We start from the raw sequence: 18,491 nt of genomic DNA on the forward strand, positions 1-18,491 counted from the left end.
AAATCCTTGGGAATGGCCGGGACTGATCCCGGATTTCCCCACCCCAATTCCTCCCTCCCCGATCCCAATCCCAGAGTTTTTCTGGGAGCAAACGCGCCTGGAAAAGCCTGGAGGAGCTGCCTGGGATCAGGAGCGGGGTTTGGAAAATCCTTCCCGGCTCAGTTTGTACGGAGAGGGAGGCGGGAAAGCGGGACAGCCGCGAGCGGGGAGGGATTGTCCCGAAATTCCACCGGGGCAAATCCCGCTTCCCGAACTCCGACCCCAAATCCCCATCCCGACCCTGGATCCCCAGTCCCAGCCCCCCCATCCCGGCGCAGCTGCCTCATCCCGAGGGATCCGTGTGGGATTAAATTCCCGGGATTTGGTGGGGATTAATTCCCGGCCATCTGCCGGCGCCGCAGCCCGGCCCCGATCCCGGGATCCCGAAAATCCCAAAGGGAACGGGAACGGCCCCAGCCCCGGCGGGAGCCGGCAGGGCTCGGCATTCCCGATTTTCCCAGGATTCCCACAAGGGCTGGGGGGATCTGGGCAGGGATTCCGTGGGATTGTGGGGTATTCCCAAATATCCAGGATCCCAAACTCCCCATCCCGATCCAAATCTCCCCATCCCAAACTCCCCATCCCCATCCCAATCTCCCCATCCCAAACTTCCAATCCCCATCCCAAACTCCCCATTCCAATCTCCCCGTCCCCATCCCAATCTCCCCATCCCAATCTCCCCACACCGATCCCAATCTCCCCATCCCCATCCCAAACTGCCCATCCCAAACTCCCCATCCCAATCCCAATCTCCCCATCCCCATCCCAAACTGCCCATCCCAAACTCCCCATCCCAATCCCAATCTCCCCATCCCAAACTCCCCACACCGATCCCGAGCTCCCCGGGATTCCAGGGCGGAGGGATTGCCTGTGACCGCTCCCAGTCCCGGATTTGGGATGGGGAAGGGCTGAGTGACCCCCCAGCATTTCAGGATGGGGGGATGATCCTGAACCCCACAAATCCCGGGATTTTTAGCGGGAGCACGCGACCATGACCCCTGCAGATCCCGGTTTTGGGATGGCGGGCGGTGACCGTGACCCCCCCGTGCCGGGATTTTTCTGCCGCAGGGAGTGACCGCGACCCTCCCACATCCCAGGAGCGGGGGTGCCCGTGCCCCCCGGCTCCCGGGATTCCCCGAGGGAAGGGTGACGCTGCCGCTGCCGCTCCCGGCTCTGGGCCGGGCCCCTCAGGCCGCGCTCCCGCCCAGGCCGCGCCCCCCAGGCCTTGACCCCCTCAGGCCGCTCCCGCCCTCAGGCCCCGCTACCTGCAGCAGCGCGGGGGGCGCTCCCCGCGGCCGGTTCCCGATCCCGATCCCAATTCCCGCTGCCGGTTCCCGATCCCGGTCCCGCTGCCGGTCCCGACCCCGGTCCCGCTCGGGCCCCTCAGCGGCGCCGCTTCCCCTCCGCCACTTCCTGCTTGGCCCCCCCGCCCCGCCGGCCGCTCGCGCCGCGCGTTCCCGCCCTCGCCGCGCTGTCACATTGGCCGTGCGGTCCGTCACTCATTAAAACCCACGTTCTGATTGGTTTGTTCTGCTGTCACTCAAAGCTGAACGCGGCCGTCCGCACTCGCCATTGGCTGAGCGGGACCCGCCCCGCACGGGTAGTGTTGATTGGGAAGCGAGGATGTCATTCAACTGGCAAAGCCCCGCCTATTGCAAGGTCCTGGCTTTCTATTGGTTGCCAGGGCTGGCGCATCTCGCTGCCGATTGGATGAAATCTCCGTCTATCAATTAACCACGGCCTCATCTCTCTTCTCATTGGTCAAAGCGCGCTGTTTATCAAGCGCGGGTTCCGGCCGCCATTGGCCTCAGGGAGCGTCCATGGCGGCGGCTCCCGGCCGGGGGCTCCTATTGGGCGCAGGATTCGTCCCTCAGCGCCAAAACGCGCCCGCCCCGCGCCCGGAATGGCTCCAACCCCCTGCTCCCATTCGCTGCCAGCGCTGTCACTCACAGCGGCGTCTGAGGGAATGTCCCGCCCACGTCCGCATGCTGCGCGATGCCATTGGTGGGTAGCGCTGTCACTCAAGGCCGCCTCTGCTTCCTCGCTCTCCCATTGGCTGGAGTGCCCAAAAGCCCGCCAAGCCAATTTTCGCCGCTCATTGGTACGCAGAGCTGCCACTCACATTTAACCCCGCCTTCCTTCCTATATTATTGGCCGCCCGAATGACAACATCCGTTCCTCCCGCTCCCTGATTGGTTGGCCGTAGTGCCAATCACCCGCCCAGCCCCGCCCTTCAACCTCACGGTAAACATCCCGCGGGGGATGCCGGGAATTCCCAATCCCCGAATTCCAGGGAATTCAGGGGAATTCAGGGAAATTCAGGGAATTCCTGCTCCCAGTAACGCAGCACAGGGACTGCCTCTTCTTCTCCCCAGAATCCACAAGAAACTCCTTTCATCATTCCCAGAATTCCCAGGAAACTCCCGCCATTCCCACGAAATCCCTTCAGTTATGGCCGCCACTCCCGAGCATTTATTTCAATTCCCGAGCAATTACTTTATTTCCCAAGCCACTCCGTTTGTCGCTCCCGCAGCCCCCGCGGGACCCGCGTGGCTCTGTCCCTCCGCGCCGTTCCCGGGGTTTCATTTCCTGTCCTCGTCCTTGCGCTCCCGCTGCTCGCGCTGCTCGCGCTGCTCGCGCGCCGCCTGCGAGGCCAGCGAGCCCATGGCGTTGCGGATGGCCTCGTTGTTGGGGTCCACGCCGGGCAGGTTCTCCAGGACGCTCTGCAGGAACTCGGGGTCCTGCATCACGTCGTAGTCGTCCTCCTCCTGCGGGAGCGGGATTCGGGATCAGACCGGGGGATTTGGGATCAGACCGAGGGTCTCCCCAGAATCCACAAGAAATTCCTTTCATCATTCCCAGAATTCCCTGAAACTGCCGCCATTCCCACGAAATCCCTTCAGTTATGGCCGCCACTCCCGAGCATTTATTTCAATTCCCGAGCGATTACTTTATTTCCCAAGCCACTCCGTTTGTCGCTCCCGCAGCCCCGTAGGAACCCGCGTGGCTCCGTCCCTCCGCGCCGTTCCCGGGGTTCATTTCCTGTCCTCGTCCTTGCGCTCCCGCTGCTCGCGCTGCTCGCGCTGCTCGCGCGCCGCCTGCGAGGCCAGCGAGCCCATGGCGTTGCGGATGGCCTCGTTGTTGGGGTCCACGCCGGGCAGGTTCTCCAGGACGCTCTGCAGGAACTCGGGGTCCTGCATCACGTCGTAGTCGTCCTCCTCCTGCGGGAGCGGGATTCGGGATCAGACCGGGGGATTTGGGATCAGACCGAGGGACTGGGGATGGCCTGAGGGATTCGGGATGGGGCCGGGGGATTCAGGATCAGCTCGGGAGATTCAGGATTGGCCCGGGGGATTCCAGATCATCCAGATCCACAGGAAAACCCAGGGAATCTGGGATCATCCCAGGGGATTGGGGATCGTCCCTGAAATCCCAAAGAAAACAAGACAAAAAAATCCTGGAATGGTTTGGGTTGGAAGAACCTTGAGGATGATCTCATCCCCGTTCTGTGGGCGGGATGGGATTGATGGGAATGGTGGGAATGGTGGGAATGGTGAGATTGACGGGATGGGACTGATGGGACGAGCTGGGAATGCCGGGAATGGCAGGAATTCCTGCAGCCCCACCTTGGCGGGCTCGGACGTGTCCATGGCCGCCCCGCTGTCCACCTCGGCCGCCTCGGCCTGGGCAAACTCTGCAAAAGCCACGCCAGAGATCCATGGAGGCAGCCCTGGGAGCAGCCGGGCCGCGACTCCCGGGGTTCTCCCGGGGTTTCCCGGGGTTCTCCCGGGGCTCCCGGGCTCTCACCGGCGCCCTGCAGGGACATCTGCATGGCGTAGGCGATCTGCTCCTCCTCGCTCATGGAGCTCAGGTCCGGCAGCCCCGCGCGGCCGAACTCCGGCTGCCCGATGGTCATCTTGAGCAGCGCCTCGTCCGACTCTGCGGGCAGGGCAGCGGCGTCGGGATGCACGGGGGGTCCCGGGGGGTCCCAATAATCCACGGGGTGTCCCGGGATCCATGCGGCATCCCCACCCGCCCAGGGAAGGGTCAATCCCCCATGTCCAGCCTGAACCCATCCTGCTTCTTAGTCCTCCCCGTTCCCAATCCCATAAATCTCACTCCATCAATCCTGTTCCCAATCCCATAAACTCCATCAATGCCATTTCCAGTCCCATCAATCTCATCCCATACATCTCATTTCCAGTCCCATAAATCCCATTCCCAATACCATGAATTCCAATCCCATCAATCCCCATTCCCATAAATCCCGTCCCATCAATCCCATTCCCATAAATCCTATTCCATCCATCCCATAAACAATCCCATCAATCCCATAAACAATCCCATCAATCCCATTCCCACCCCACAAATCCCATTCCATCCATCCCATTCCCATCCCATCAATCCCATTCCACCCATCCCGTTCCCAATCCCATCAATCCCAATCCAGCAATCCCGTTCCCAATCCCATCAATCCCATTCCGAATCCTATCCATCCCATTCCCCTCCCATCAATCCCGTTCCACCCATCCCGTTCCCAATCCCACGCACCCCACTCCCAGCCCCTCACCGTCGCCGCCGGCCGCGCCGATCCCGGCCTCGGCAGCCGAGGCGGCGGCCGCCCTGCGCGCCTCCTCCTCCTGCCGCTGCCGCTGCTCCTCCATGGACACCCGCAGCGCCTGCAACCCACAGGGTTTGGGGTTTCATGGGATTCTGACGCTGGGAATTGCCCAGTTCCTGGGAATCCTGGGGTTGGCGTCGTGGGAGTCGGGAGATTTGGGGTTTGTGGGATTCTAACTTTGGAAACGCCAAAATTCCTGGGAATTTTGGGTTCCCTACCAGAGCCAGCTCGGGGTCAGCGCTGGGATCCACCCCAATCTCAAAGCTGGAGGCGCCCAGGCCCAGCACGGCACCGCCCTCACCCATAGGGTTTGGAATTGGGACATTTGAGATTTTATGGGATTTCCATTTTGGAAACAGCCAATCCCATGGAATTCTGGGATCCCTACCAGAGCCAGCTCGGGGTCAGCGCTGGGATCCACCCCGAACTCGAAGTCGGAGGCGCCCAGGCCCAGCATGGCGCCGCCCTCGCCCGCCAGGATGGGGGAGCTGATGAGGGCGTCGGCCAGGCTGGGCCCCGGCGGCACCGTCACCAGGTGCGAGCCGCTGCCGTCCTTGCCGTTGAGCGCCGTGATGAACGCCGTCAGCTTCTCCGTGTTGGCCTCCTGGGAAGGGCAGGGGCAGCGCTCAGGGGCTGGGAATGTGGGGTGGGAATGGGGGGCTGGGAATGGGGGGCTGGGAATGTGGGGCTGGGAACGTGGGGTGGGAATGTGGGGCTGGAGAGGGATCCGGGGTTTTCTGGGGTTGTGGCGCTGGGAACGCCAAATGCAGCTGTCAGCAGGTTCCCAGCAGGGAATCGGGCACGGGGAGGGTTTGGGATCCAGGGAAAACCCCCAAGGACAGACCTCATTCCCAAAAACACCTATCAGGATTTTCCAGCCCCAACGCGGAGCCGGGAGAGGCCCCAGAATTCCCTGTGGGATGTGGGAATTCCCAGGGTTCTCACCTCCTCCCCGAAGTTGATGATGTCCACGTTGACCTTCTCCTTCTTCAGGCGCTTGGCCAACTTCACCAGCTGGGAAGAAGCAGGAGTTCCCTGGGATCAGCAGCATCTGGGATCTGGCCCAGTGCCCAGAAATTCTGGATTTGATCCTGAATCAGCTGCCCAGCTCCAAGGGATCCATCCCAGGGATCTACCCAAGGGATCCATCCCAGGGATCCACGCTTGTGATGCCCCCAGTCCTGGGGAATCCGGGGATAACCCCTGGATTTTCTGGGAGCCGATCCCATAGTGATCCCGCTGTTATCCCACAGTGATCCCGCAGTGATCCCAGCCCCGTTCCCGCCCTGGCACTCACGTCCTTGTCGCTGTCGTGCACGGGGCTGCCCACGAAGGCGATGATTCTCATCTTGTGGTTCTTGCCCTGCCGGTGCTTCAGCGCCAGCTGCACAAAACCCCGGATTTGGGGCCATTCCCGGGAAAACGGGGAGCCCCCAGCACAAAACCCCGGATCTGGGGCCATTCCCGGGAAAACGGGGAGCCCCCAGCCCCCGGATCTGCTCCAGGGGATGGGGCTTGAGCGGGGCACAGCAGGGCTGGGCTGAAAATCTCGGGATTCAGGGGGGGGTTTCTGTGAAATTTCCGTGGATTTACGGTGGATTTCCACGGATTTCTATGAAATTTCCATGGATTTATGGGGGATTTCCATGGATTTCTGTGAAATTTCCATGGATTTATGGTGGATTTCTATGGATTACTGAAAAACGTCCATAGATTTCTGTGAAATGGGGGGGGGTTTCTGTGAAATTTCCATGGATTTACAGTGGATTTCCACTGATTTCTATGAAATTTCCATGGATTTATGGGGGATTTCCATGGATTTCTGTGAAATTTCCATGGATTTATGGTGGATTTCTATGGATTACTGAAAAACGTCCATGGATTTCTGTGAAATTTCCAAGCATTTATGATGGATTTCCATGAATTTGTGGTGGATTTCCGTGGATTTCTCTGAAATCTCCACGGATCTCTGCTTTCAAACCCGCCCCACCATTTTCACCACAAACGCCCAGGGGAACCCCGATTTCCCCCAGCCAGGAGCCGGGGCAGAGCCGGCGTCCCCCCCAGGCCCTGGCACCCTGGGGTGCCGGGAGTGCCGGGAATGCCGGCGGCACTCACGTGTGCCACGCGGATGCCGGTGCCGAAGGTGATTTTGCCCTTGGGCTGCACCGTGTGCAGCTTGGACAGGATGCGCCCGGTGTCCGGGGTCAGCGTGGTCAGCACCTCGCAGTTACTGCGGGAAAACGGGAATTCTGGGGCAAATCCCGGGAATCTGGGGGGGATTCCCCCCTGGAGCCCCCCAGGGAGGAGATTCCCGCTGGGGTTCAGCCTGGCTCGGCTGCGGGGCTGCCGGCGCTTCACGGCCCCAGCAGCGACTCCTGGGCACTTCTTTGGCATTCTGGAGGGGATTCCCCCAATTCCCGGATTCCCCCACCTCCAAAATCCCCAAATCCCTCAGATTCCAGGAATTCCTGAAGTTCCCAACCTCCAAAATCCCAAATCCCTCCCATTCCAGACCAGCCTGACTCCAACTGGAACGAGCCATTCCCAGCTGGTTCCCAGCAATTCCCAGCTCCTCCTCCCCGAATTCCCAACTTTTCCTGCCTCCAAAATCCCTCCCATCCCACGTGGGAATGAGCCATTCCAGGAATTCCTGAAGCTCCCCTCTCCAAAGTCCCTCCAGGTGGGAATGAGCCGTTCCCAACTGTTTTTCCAAGAATTCCTGAGCTCCCCAGCTCCTCCCTGATTTCCCAACTTCCCAAAACCCCTCCCAGCACCGTCCAAGCGGGAACCAGCAGCTCCCAGATATTCCCAACAACTCCCAGCCCCTCTTCCACCAATTCCCCGCCTCCCTCGATCCCAAAATCCCCAGACCCTCCCCATTCTGAGCGGGAACGAGCCATTCCAAGAATTCCTGAAGCTCCCCCCTGCAATGAGCCCAAAATCCCATTTTCCAAGCGCTCCTTCCCAGTCACTCCCAGGGGGCTCCCCACCATTCCCAGCCCCCATCCCGGGAATTCCCAGCCCCCATCCCGGGGATTCCATTCCCGGGAATGCCCTCACTTGGCCAGGGTGATGAGCCCCACGTTGTTCTCGGGGTTGCTGCGGGTTTTGGAGTGGCACACGATGTTCACGGCGTCCTGCTGCGCCTGCAGCCGCGTCGGCAGGAAGTCCCCGTTGCGCATGTACTCGCTGTTGTCCACGCTGCAATTCCCAAAAAAAAACCCGGGAATGGCTCGGGGGGATCCCGGGAGATTCCCTCTCATGGGGTGGTTGGGGTTTGTTGGGGGAAAAATGAGGTTTAGGTGCCTAAATTTGGATTTTTTTGGGGAAAATCAAATTTATTCTGTATGGAGTCGCTGTTACTCGCACTGCAATTCCCAAAAAAACCCTGGGAATGCTGCAGGGGCATCCTGGGAAATTCCCTCTGTTGGGGTTTAACTCTCTAAGACCTGCTTTATTTTAGGGGAAAATGAGGTTTATTCCGGTCTAAAATGTCATTTTTATGGGAACGCAGAGGTTTTTCCCACAAAAACCTGATTTTTTTGGCAATACCTGACATCCATTTCCCAAAACCTCCTTTTTTTTGGGAATGGCTGATGTTCATCCCCCAAAATCCGGGGTTTTTTCGGGAACAGTTGAAGCTCATCCCACAGAATGTGCCCTGTGTCTGCCTCAGCCCCTCCCTGTGCCCTCAGCCCCCCGTGGCCTCAGGTCCTGTCTCCCCCTCAGGTCCTGACCCCCTCTGTCCCCTCCTGTCCCTTCTGTCCCCTCCTTGTCTTCCCCTTGTCCCCTCCTGTCCCCACCTTGTCTCTTCCTGTGCCCCACGTCCCTCTCTCTCCCCTCAGCCCCTGTCCCTCCCTTGTCCCTCCCCGTCCCCCAGGTCCCCTCCTGTCCCCCACCTTGTCCCCTCCTATCCCCCCTGTCCCTCCCTGTGCCCCCATGTCCCTCCCTGTGCCCCCATGTCCCCTCCTGTCCCTCCATGTCCCCTCCTGTCCCTCCCTGTCCCTCCCTGTCCCCCCTGTCCCTCCGGTCCCTCCATGTCCCCTCCTGTCCCCCCTGTCCCCGCTCCCCTCAGCCCGGCCCGCTCCGCCCCCCCCGCCATGACTCAGGGGAAGCGGCCGGGCGGGCCGGGGGCTGCCCGGGGGGGCGCCGAGGGTTCCCCGGAGGTTCCCGAGGGCTCCCCGGAGGTTCCCGGGGCTTCCCCGGGGGTTCCCGGGGGCTGCCCGGGGGGGCGCCGAGGGTTCCCCGGAGGTTCCCGAGGGCTCCCCGAAGGTTCCCCGGCGGTTCCCGGGGGCTGCCCGGCGCTCTCACCACACCATGGTGCTCTCCAGAACCATCTTGGCTCCTTCCTCCCCTCAGCGCCGGCCCGCTCCCCGCAACGCCCAACAACGCGCCCGCCGATTGGCCCGGGCCCTGCGGCCAATCAGCGCGCGCCGTCTAGGCGTGGTGCGGCGCAGAGCATACTGGGAGTTGTAGTTCGGGGCGGGGCGCGATGGTGGCCGAGGGACACCGCTGTCCCCAAAGGGCCCGGACTGTCCCCAAAGGGCCCGGACTGTCCCCAAGGGTCCCAGACTGTCCCCAAAGGGCCCGGACTGTCCCCAAAGGGCCCGGACTGTCCCCAAAGGGGCCGGGACTGTCCCCAAGGGTCCCAGACTGTCCCCAAGGGCTGGGACTGTCCCCAAAGGGGCCCGGACTGTCCCCAAGGGCTGGGACTGTCCCACAGGGCCCGGACTGTCCCCAAAGGTTGGGACGGGACTGTCCCCAAGGGCCCCAAGACCAGCCCGGGGCGTCTCCTGTCCCCCAGTGCCACTCAGTGCCACCCAGGGCTGTCCCCAGATGTCCCCAGGGTCCCCGGCAGAGCTGGCCCTCCCGCTGGCCCCGCCTGGGGACAACGGTGACAGCAATTCCAGGCTGGACACGGCGATTCCAGGAATTCCATTCCCAATCCAGGAAAAACTCCATCCCAAATTCCGGGAAAATTCCATGAAATCCATCCCCGAATCCGGGAAAATTCCGGGAAAAGTCACGGAAAACTCCCGGGGGATCCCGCAGATTCCATCCCCACACCCAGGAAAAGTCCGGCCCAAGTCCAGGGAATTCCAGGAATTCTGTCCCAGTCCAGGAGGATTCCACGGATTCCGTCCCAAATCCAGGAAATTCCGTCCCAAATTTGAGAAATTCCATCCCAAATCCGGGAAATTCCATCTCAAGTTCAGGAAATTCCATCCCAAATTCAGGAAATTCCGTCCCAAATCCGGGAAATTCCATCCCACATCTGGGAAATGTCCATTCCAAGTCCACAAAAATTCCAGGAATTCCTGCCCAGTCCAGGGAATTCCATTCCAGGTCCAGGAGAATCCCGCGAATTCCACTCCCATCCTGGGAGGAGCCAAATCCTCTTTTTCTCCTGGAAAATTCCCCCCACAATTCCCAAATTTCCCCCTTTGGAACAGGAAAATCCAAAAAAAAACCCGATCCCAAAAATTCCAACCCCACCCTTCCCCCCACCCCCCAGCCTCTGGATGGGGAGAATTCCCAGGAAAAAGGGGAATTATCCCAAAAATATTTAAATATTCATAAATATTCCATTCTGGAGGGGGAATTGGGAAAAAAAAGCGGGAAAAATTGGAAAAAATTGGGAAAATTGGGAAAAAATTGGGAAAAAAAGTGGGAAAAATTGGAAAAAACTGGGAAAATTGGGAAAAAATGGGGAAAAATTGGAAAAAAGTGGGAAAAATTGGGAAAAATTGGAAAAAATGGGGAAAAATTGGGAAAAAATGGGGAAAAATTGGGGAAATTTTCCCTCCTGATCCGATAAAAAATGGGAATAAAAGGGGACTGGAGGGATTTTGTCTAATATAGACAAACATTCCAAGGAAAAGGGGAAATCCAGGGAATTGTCCCCGAATTCCCTGCGGGCAAGGCCCTTCCAAGGGGAAATCTGGGAGTTTGGGGCAGGAAAAATCAGATTTCCCTAAAAAAAACCTGGGAAAGGGAAGAGCCTGGGGAGGAATTCCCTCCCTGCTCCACATCCGGGGGGATCAGCACAAAAATTCCAGGTTTTGTATAAAAAATGGGATCGTTCCAAGCGGGAATTGGGGAAAAAATAGGAGATTTTTCCATAAAAAAATCCAGGATGGAGCAAAAATCAGCCCCAGCCCGGGGGCTGCTCCGGGAGTTTGGGAATTTTGGGATTTTTGGGATGGATCCAGGTGGGAAATTCTTCGTTCTGGGTTTGGGGTTTTTTAATTCCATCCCAAAATGTGCTGAGGGAATTTTGTGGGATTGTCAGAGGTGTTAAAAAATGGGATTTGAGGATTGGAAAAGTGGGATTTGAGCTGAGAAATCCTTAAAAAATCTGGGGGAAATCCCGGGATGGGCTCAGATTCCAAAAATCCCCCAAAACCCCCCAAAAATTCCCCCCAAAAAATCCCAAAAATTCCAAAAAAAAAATCCCAAAAATTCCTCCCAGATTGTGAGAAAAGCTTCCCAAAATTCCTGCTGGGAAAAGGGAAGAGGAGCCAGAGCTTCTCCATGATTTCTCCTCCTTTTTTCCCAATTTTCCAGGGGATTTCCCGTGGAAAACCCGGAGCAAATCCCGATTTCTGAATAAAAATTAAAAATGAATAATTAACAATCCCAACAATTCCCACAGGGCTGAAAACCGGGATGGGATCCTACGGAAATTAAAAAAAAAAAATCGGGATAAAAATCCAAAATTCCCCCCCAAAAAATTCCACCAAAAAACCGGCGCGGCTCCGATTCCCGCTGGGAATTTTCCAGGAATTCTCTCCCGTGTTTCCATCCCAAAATCCGGGGATCCCTGGGAATTCCCGCTCCCTGCTCCCGAGGTTTCCATCCCGCTCCTGCCGGGCTTTCCCAGGAGAATTCCGGGGGAATCCCGAGGACATTCCTGGGGCTGCTCCAGCCGGAATTCCGAGGTGTTCACTGGAAGAGAAGAACTGGGAATGAGGGAAACTGGGAATGCCTGGGGCTTATCCCGAAATTCCCAGCCCTGGGGAAGGAGGGAATCTGGGAATGCTCCGGGTGGGATTTGGGACACTCCAGACCCTCTGGAATGAGGGCTTTCCCTCCTTTTTCCCAAATTCCAGGGATTTTGGGGCATTTGGGACACTCCAGACCCTCTGGAATGAGGGCTTTCCCTCCTTTTTCCCAAATTCCAGGGATTTTGGGGCATTTGGGACACTCCAGGCTCATTGCAGACACTCGGGAATGAGGAATTTTCCTCATTTTTAAACAGAATTCCCGGAATTTGGGCAGGAATTTTCCCCAGATCCTGGTGGGATTAAGGATGGGAAATCTGGGAATGCTCCGGGTGGGATCTGGGACACTCCAGACCCTCTGGAATGAGGGTTTCCCTCCTTTTTGGGCAATTCCAGGGATTTTGGGCTGCCCAAAGCCCCGGGAACAAGGGCAGAGCTGATCCCGCTGCATTCCTGGGAGATTCAGGGATCCAACCCCCCCAGTCCCTGGGAATTCCCAGGTTTTTTCCATGGAAAACACTCACAAAGCTGATCTCGGTCTCCTGCAGCTCCTCCAGCTCCAGGGCCAGGGAGGGGCCGGGGGATCCGCTGGAAAAACAACGGGAAAAACGGGAATTTGGGGGAACTTTGGGGGGAAATCCAACAAAACCCAGCCCTAAATCCCAACCCCCTGCTGTTCCCACGGAATCCCCAGGAAATCCTGGGAAAACCACCTGAAGAGCATTGGAAAATCTGGGTTTTCCCATGGGAAACATGCACAGGGAGAAAATTCCATGGAAATTCCATGGAATTCATGGATGAAGCGGATCCCCGGGAATTCCAGGTGAAGTTCCCGTGCATGGACAGACCACTCCAGGTTAATTCCTCCCGGGAATTCCACGGGATTTGTGGATGGAGAGAACGTTCCCTGGGAACCCCAGAGCAGGAGAGGCGGGGACCCCCAGACCCGGAATTTCCCAAAGCCCCGGAATTTGGGGGAGCAGCGCGCCCCGGGTTCCCCGGGGAGATCCCACGAAGCCCGAGGGGCTCACCTGGGCAGGGCGGCCGCGGGAGCCGCGCCGGGGCCCGGGTGCACCTCCACCCCCACGGACCTGCGGAACAGCGCGGTCGGCACGGGGTACGGGATCGGCCACGGGGGTTTGGGATCCGGGATCGGCCACGGGGCTACGGGATCCGGGATCGGCCACGGGGGTTTGGGATCGGCCACGGGGCTACGGGGTCCGGGATCGGCCACGGGGCTACGGGGTCCGGGATCGGCCACGGGGCTACGGGGTCCGGGATCGGCCACGGGGCTACGGGGTCCGGGATCGGCCACGGGGCTACGGGGTCCGGGATCGGCCACGGGGCTACGGGGTCCGGGATCGGCCACGGGGCTACGGGGTCCGGGATCGGCCACGGGGCTACGGGGTCCGGGATCGGCCACGGGGCTACGGGGTCCGGGATCGGCCACGGGGCTACGGGGTCCGGGATCGGCCACGGGGCTACGGGGTCCGGGATCGGCCACGGGGCTACGGGGTCCGGGATCGGCCACGGGGGTTTGGGATCCAGGATCAGCCACAGGGGTTTGGGATCGGCCACAGGATATGGGATCGGCCACGGGGATTTGGGATCAGGGAGCAGCCACAGGGATTTGGGATCAGCCACGGGATTTGGGATCAGCCACTGGGGTTTGGGATCGGCCATGGGATCCAGGATCGGCCACAGGATTTGGGATCAGCAATGGGGATGGATTTGGGATATTTGGGATCAGGGATCAGCCACGGGGGTTTGGGATTGGCCACGGGATCCGGGATCAGCCACAGGGGTTTGGGATCGGCCACGGGATTTGGGATCAGCCACAGGGGTCTGGGATCGGCCACGGGGGTTTGGGATGAACCACGGGGGTTTGGGATCCGGGATCAGCCACAGGGGTTTGGGATCGGCCACGGGATCCGGGATCAGCCACGGGATATGGGATCGGCCACGGGATTTGGGATCAGCCACAGGGGTCTGGGATCGGCCACGGGGGTTTGGGATGAACCACGGGGGTTTGGGATCCAGGATCAGCCACAGGGGTTTGGGATGAACCACGGGGGTTTGGGATCCGGGATCAGCCACAGGGGTTTGGGATGAACCACGGGGGTTTGGGATCCGGGATCAGCCACAGGGGTTTGGGATCGGCCACGGGATCCGGGAGGATTTGGGATCAGCCGTGGGAATTCCCCGTTTTCCACAGGGGCATTCCAGGGAAACCTCCTCAAGAGGGGCTGGAGCAGGGCAGAGCTCCCAGTGCTTTGGGAACAAGTCTAGAATCCTCGGGAATGATCCCAAAAACCTCAGGAAGGGTCCCAGACCCCTTCCCCTGATCCTAAACCCCTTGGGATTGATCCCAACCCCCTTTTCCCAATCCCACCCCCCTTTTCCTATCCCAAACCCCCTTTTCCAAATCCCCAAACCCCCTTTTCCCAATCCCAGCTGCCTTTTCCTGATCCCAAACCCCCTTTCCCAATCCCAGCCCCCTTTCCCTGATCCCAAACCCCCTTTTCCTGATCCCAAACCCCCTTTTCCCAATCCCAAACCCCCTTTCCCTGATCCCAAACCCCCTTTCCCAATCCCAGCCCCCTACCTGCTGGGGGGGGAGGCGCCGGCGCTGCCCAGGGAGGGGCTGGAGGGGGACGGGGACGGGGACGGGGACGGGGCCACCGCAGCTCCGCCGGCCTCCGGCACCGAGCGCGGGAGCAGGTCCGGCCGGGAGCCTGCAACGGGAACGGAGCGGGGTCAGACTGGGAATGGGGTCAGGGAACTGGGAATGGGATTGGGAAACTGGGAATGGGATTGGGAGCCTGCAACGGGAACGGAGCGGGGTCACACTGGGAATGGGGTCAGGGAACTGGGAACGGGATTGGGAAACTGGGAATGGGATCAGGAGTGGGATAGGGAGCCTGCAACGGGAACGGAGTGGGAATGGGAACTGGGAATGGGAAACTGGGAATGGGATTGGGAACGGGGTCAGGGAACGGGAACGGGGTCAGGGAACGGGAACGGGGTCAGGGAACTGGGAATGGGATTGGGAACCTGCAATGGGATTGGGAACGGGGTCAGGGAACTGGGAATGGGAACCTGCAATGGGATTGGGAATGGGGTCAGGGAACTGGGAATGGGCTTGAGAAACTGGGAATGGGATTGGGAACCTGCAACGGGAATGGGGTCACGGAACTGGGAATGGGAACCTGGAAATGGGATCAGGAGCCTGCAACGGGAAGGGGGTCAGGAACCTGGGAATGGGATTGGGAAACTGGGAACGGGATCAGGAACCTGGGGATGGGAACCTGGGAATGGAATCGGGAGCCTGCAATGGGAACGGGATCAGGAACCTGGGAGTGGGGACAGAAACCTGCAACAGGATCAGGACTGGGGTCAGGAAACCGGGAACGGGGTTGGGACTTTTGGGGTAAAACGTGGATTCTGTGGGACAAAACCAGGAATTTTTGGGATGAACTGCCCGTGCCCACCTTGCTCGGGGTCCGGCTCGGGGCCCGGCGCGGCGCGGGCGTCGCCCCCGGCCGGGAGCTGGCTGGGGATGGGGAGGGGGATCCCGCCCTGGCAGCTCCTCCTGGGCACGGCGCCGCCGCCGCGGCTCTTCTTGGACGGGGAGGGCTTCACTGCCAAAGGGAAGCTCCGTGAAAAACCGGCTTTTCCCGGGACCCCGGGGGCTGGGGCAGGGAAAGGGGGAGAAACACTCAGGGATTTATGGCCCAGGGGAAACAAAGCAGGTTTTCAGGGAGGTTTTGTTTCAGGGAGGTTTTGTTTCAGGGAGGTTTTTTTCAGGGAGGTTTTTAGGGAAAGAGAAGCAGCAGAAGAAGGAAAAGGTTGGAAAAGTGGGGGAAAAATCCCTTAAAAAAAAGGGCTTTTCCAATTTTTCCAGGGAATTTTTAAGTCAGGAGAAGGAAAAACAATCTGAAACAAAAAATAGGAAAAAGCTCTAAAAAAGCAGGAAAACCCGAAAAAGGGGGGGAAACCCATTAAAAAATAACTTTTCCAGCTTTTTTTCGGGACAGAGATGGAGAAAAGCTGGAAAAAATGCAGGAAAAAGGGGAGCAGGGCCGAGATGTGGGAGCTGCAGAGGGAAGGTGGAACTGCAGCGGGAGCTGGGCACTCACGTGGGATCCTGCGGAACACCGTGTGGCACATGAAGCGTTGGAAGCGCTCGGCGTAGAAGCTGGGCCGGTGCACGGACACCGTGTCCTGAAAAACAGGAATGAACCCCGGATTTGGGAATTCTGGGCAGGCAGGGGCAGCTCTGAGGGGCTTGGGGAGGAATTCGAGGGGAAATTCCAGGGTTTTGGGAATGAATCCCCAGGAATTTGGGTAGAAATCGCAGGAATTCAGGGGGAAAACTTAAGATGTAGGGAGTTCCCTTAAAAGCTGGGGATTTTACTTTAAAACTGGGGGGTTTCCATAAGAAAGGGCCATTTTCCCCTCAAAAAATTCTGCTTTTCCATAAAAATCCCCATCTTTTCCATAAAAATTCCCATTTTTTTCCATAAAAATTTCCCACCTTTTCCACAAAAATTCCCGTTTTTCCATTAAAAATCCCCACCTTTTCCATAGAAATTCCCATTTTTCCATAAAAATTCCCGCTTTTTCCACAGAAATTCCCATTTTTCCATAAAAATTCCCGCTTTTTCCACAGAAATTCCCATTTTTCCATAAAAATTCCCGCTTTTTCCACAGAAATTCCCATTTTTCCATAAAAATTCCCGCTTTTTCCACAGAAATTCCCACTTTTTCCACAGAAATTCCCATTTTTTTTTCACAGAAATTCTCACTTTTTCCACAGAAATTCCCACTTTCTGCACAGAAATTCCCATTTCCCACTCACCCCATCGTGCACCAGGGCCTTCCAGGAGTGCTCGAGCTTCTTCACGAACCTGCGGGGAGGGAATGGAGCAGAAATTCCCAGAAATTCCCATGGAATTCCCAGGGTTTGAAGCCCATGGCGGAAACTCCTGATCCGGGAGGATCCCAAGGCTCAGGAAATGTGGGTTAATTAACGGGTGGTTAATTAGTCATTGATGACTGACCTGTAGGACTGCAGGACGTCGATGATGCCGATGTAGAGCAGCAGCCGCTCCCCCCGGGAATTCCGGGCGGGAATTCCGCCCATCCTGGGAAAGGGAGCAGGGAACGGGGTCAGGGCGGCCGCGCGCTCGCGCTGCGCCTGGTCCAGGCTGTGGATGGCCACCAGCAGGCTGTAGTCCATGATCTTGAAACTCTGCAGCACCTGCCCGGGCCAAGAAACGGGAGCTGGGGAGCGGCACCCCGCTGGAAACGGGCGGGAACGGGGCTGGAGCGGGGTCTGGGATTTACAGAAACGTGTTCTGTAGAGAACCCCGGGAACACGGGGAAGGCAGGAACAAGCAGCACAAACGTCCCCACAAAAAACAGGAAAAAGCACAGAACACCCCTGGTTTCCCCCAAAACCCATGAAAAAGCATAGAACAGCACAAATCTACCCCCAAAAAAACAGGAAAAAAGGCAGAACACCACCAGTTTTCCTCAAAAACAGGAAAAAACACAAAACACCCCCAGTTTTCCCACCAAAAACCCATGAAAAACACAGAACACCCCTGATTTCCCCCCCAAATATAGGAAAATGCACAGAAAAACCGCAATTTTACCCTCAAAGGCCAGAACACCCCCGATTTTCAAAAAAAACCCAGAAGAAAAGCACAGAACAGCCCCGACTTCCCAAAAAAAAACCAGGAAAAAGCATAGAGCACCCCTGATTTCCCCCAAAAAAACAGGAAAAAGCAGAGAACACATCTGATTCCCCCAAAAACCAGCAAAAAGCACAGAACACCCCTGATTTCTACCAAAAAACCAGGAAGAAGCACAGAACACTCCTGATTTTCCACCAAAAACCGGGAAGAAGCACAGAACACCCCTGATTCCCCCCAAAAACCAGCAAAAAGCACAGAACACTCCTGATTTTCCCATAAAAACCAGGAAGCAGCACAGAACACCCCTGATTTCTACCAAAAAACTGGGAAGAAGCACAGAACACACCTGATTTCTACCAAAAAACCAGGAAAAAGCACAGAACACTCCTGACTTTCCACCAAAAACCGGGAAGAAACACAGAACACCCCTGATTTCTACCAAAAAACTGGGAAGAAGCACAGAACACACCTGATTTCTACCAAAAAACCAGGAAAAAGCACAGAACACTCCTGATTTACGAAAACACCCGAAAAAACCCCAAACCCCGGCGAGGCCTTTCCACCAAAAACCAGGAAAAAGCACAGAACACTCCTGATTTCCCCCAATAAAACGGCAAAAAGCACAGAACACTCCTGATTCCCCCCAAAAACCAGCAAAAAGCACAGAATGCTTTTTCCATACCCCCGATTTCCCCAAAAAACCAACAAAAAACCACAAAACACCCCCAATTTTCCTACGAAAACACCCGAAAAAACCCCAAACCCCGGCGAGGCTGACCAGGCAGTCCCTCTGCAGCGTCTTGCACAGGGCGTTGTACATGTCCGAGTCCAGGAAGAGCCCGTCGGGCAGGTCCTGCATGAAGTCCAGGTCCTTGAAGGTGGGGAAGGCCTTGTCGCGCTCCTTGGGCGAGGCGCGGCGCTTGTAGGTGGAGCCCTTGAGGTCGTACTTGAGGTGCATGCGCACGGAGCGCGGCAGCAGGTTGTTCATCACCACGATGCGGATGTTCTTGCCGCCCGCCTGCACGCAGTACAGCCCGTAGAACTTGGGCAGCAGCGTCCGCGGGTTCTGGTTCAGGTTCTGGGGGGAGGGAAAGGGGGGGCTGGTACAGGCACGGGGGTCTG

The 18,491-nt window shown here is 57.9% G+C and overlaps 2 protein-coding genes across 2 annotated transcripts; both read right to left on the reverse strand.

Moving 5' to 3' along the window:
- Positions 1-2,964: 2,964 nt before the first annotated feature.
- PSMD4 (proteasome 26S subunit, non-ATPase 4) lies at positions 2,965-9,124 on the reverse strand. Its single transcript, XM_039715339.1, has 10 exons — positions 8,975-9,124; positions 7,724-7,864; positions 6,779-6,893; positions 5,958-6,044; positions 5,606-5,674; positions 5,049-5,264; positions 4,610-4,718; positions 3,847-3,978; positions 3,666-3,733; positions 2,965-3,260 (listed from the first exon to the last, which is right to left on the reverse strand). The coding sequence occupies exons 1-10, from the start codon at positions 8,998-9,000 to the stop codon at positions 3,075-3,077; spliced, it is 1,149 nt and encodes a 382-aa protein (XP_039571273.1). The 5' UTR covers positions 9,001-9,124; the 3' UTR covers positions 2,965-3,074.
- Positions 9,125-10,378: 1,254 nt separating this feature from the next.
- Positions 10,379-18,447, reverse strand: PIP5K1A (phosphatidylinositol-4-phosphate 5-kinase type 1 alpha; the record flags this gene model as incomplete). Its single annotated transcript, XM_039715334.1, has 8 exons — positions 10,379-11,611; positions 12,192-12,255; positions 14,273-14,402; positions 15,159-15,308; positions 15,807-15,891; positions 16,529-16,577; positions 16,731-16,930; positions 18,148-18,447. Coding segments are annotated over 8 exons (981 nt in total), but the record flags the coding sequence as incomplete, so codon positions are not given.
- Positions 18,448-18,491: the final 44 nt, after the last annotated feature.

This window comes from Passer montanus, unplaced genomic scaffold (genome assembly GCF_014805655.1).
Source record: "Passer montanus isolate IOZ18808 unplaced genomic scaffold, ASM1480565v1 scaffold324, whole genome shotgun sequence".
In the NCBI taxonomy this organism is placed as follows: Eukaryota; Metazoa; Chordata; class Aves; order Passeriformes; family Passeridae; genus Passer; species Passer montanus.

What these genes read in the sequence shown, in the direction of transcription:
- PSMD4 (XM_039715339.1), bottom strand. Translation starts at nt 9,000, where the DNA reads ATGGTTCTGGAGAGCACCATGGTGTG. An exon ending in CTGGAGAGCACCATGGTGTG is followed by an intron (nt 7,865 to 8,974) that starts GTGAGAGCGCCG and finishes TGGGAATTGCAG; the next exon opens with CGTGGACAACAGCGAGTACA. An exon ending in CTGACCCCGAGCTGGCTCTG is followed by an intron (nt 4,719 to 5,048) that starts GTAGGGATCCCA and finishes TGTGGGTTGCAG; the next exon opens with GCGCTGCGGGTGTCCATGGA.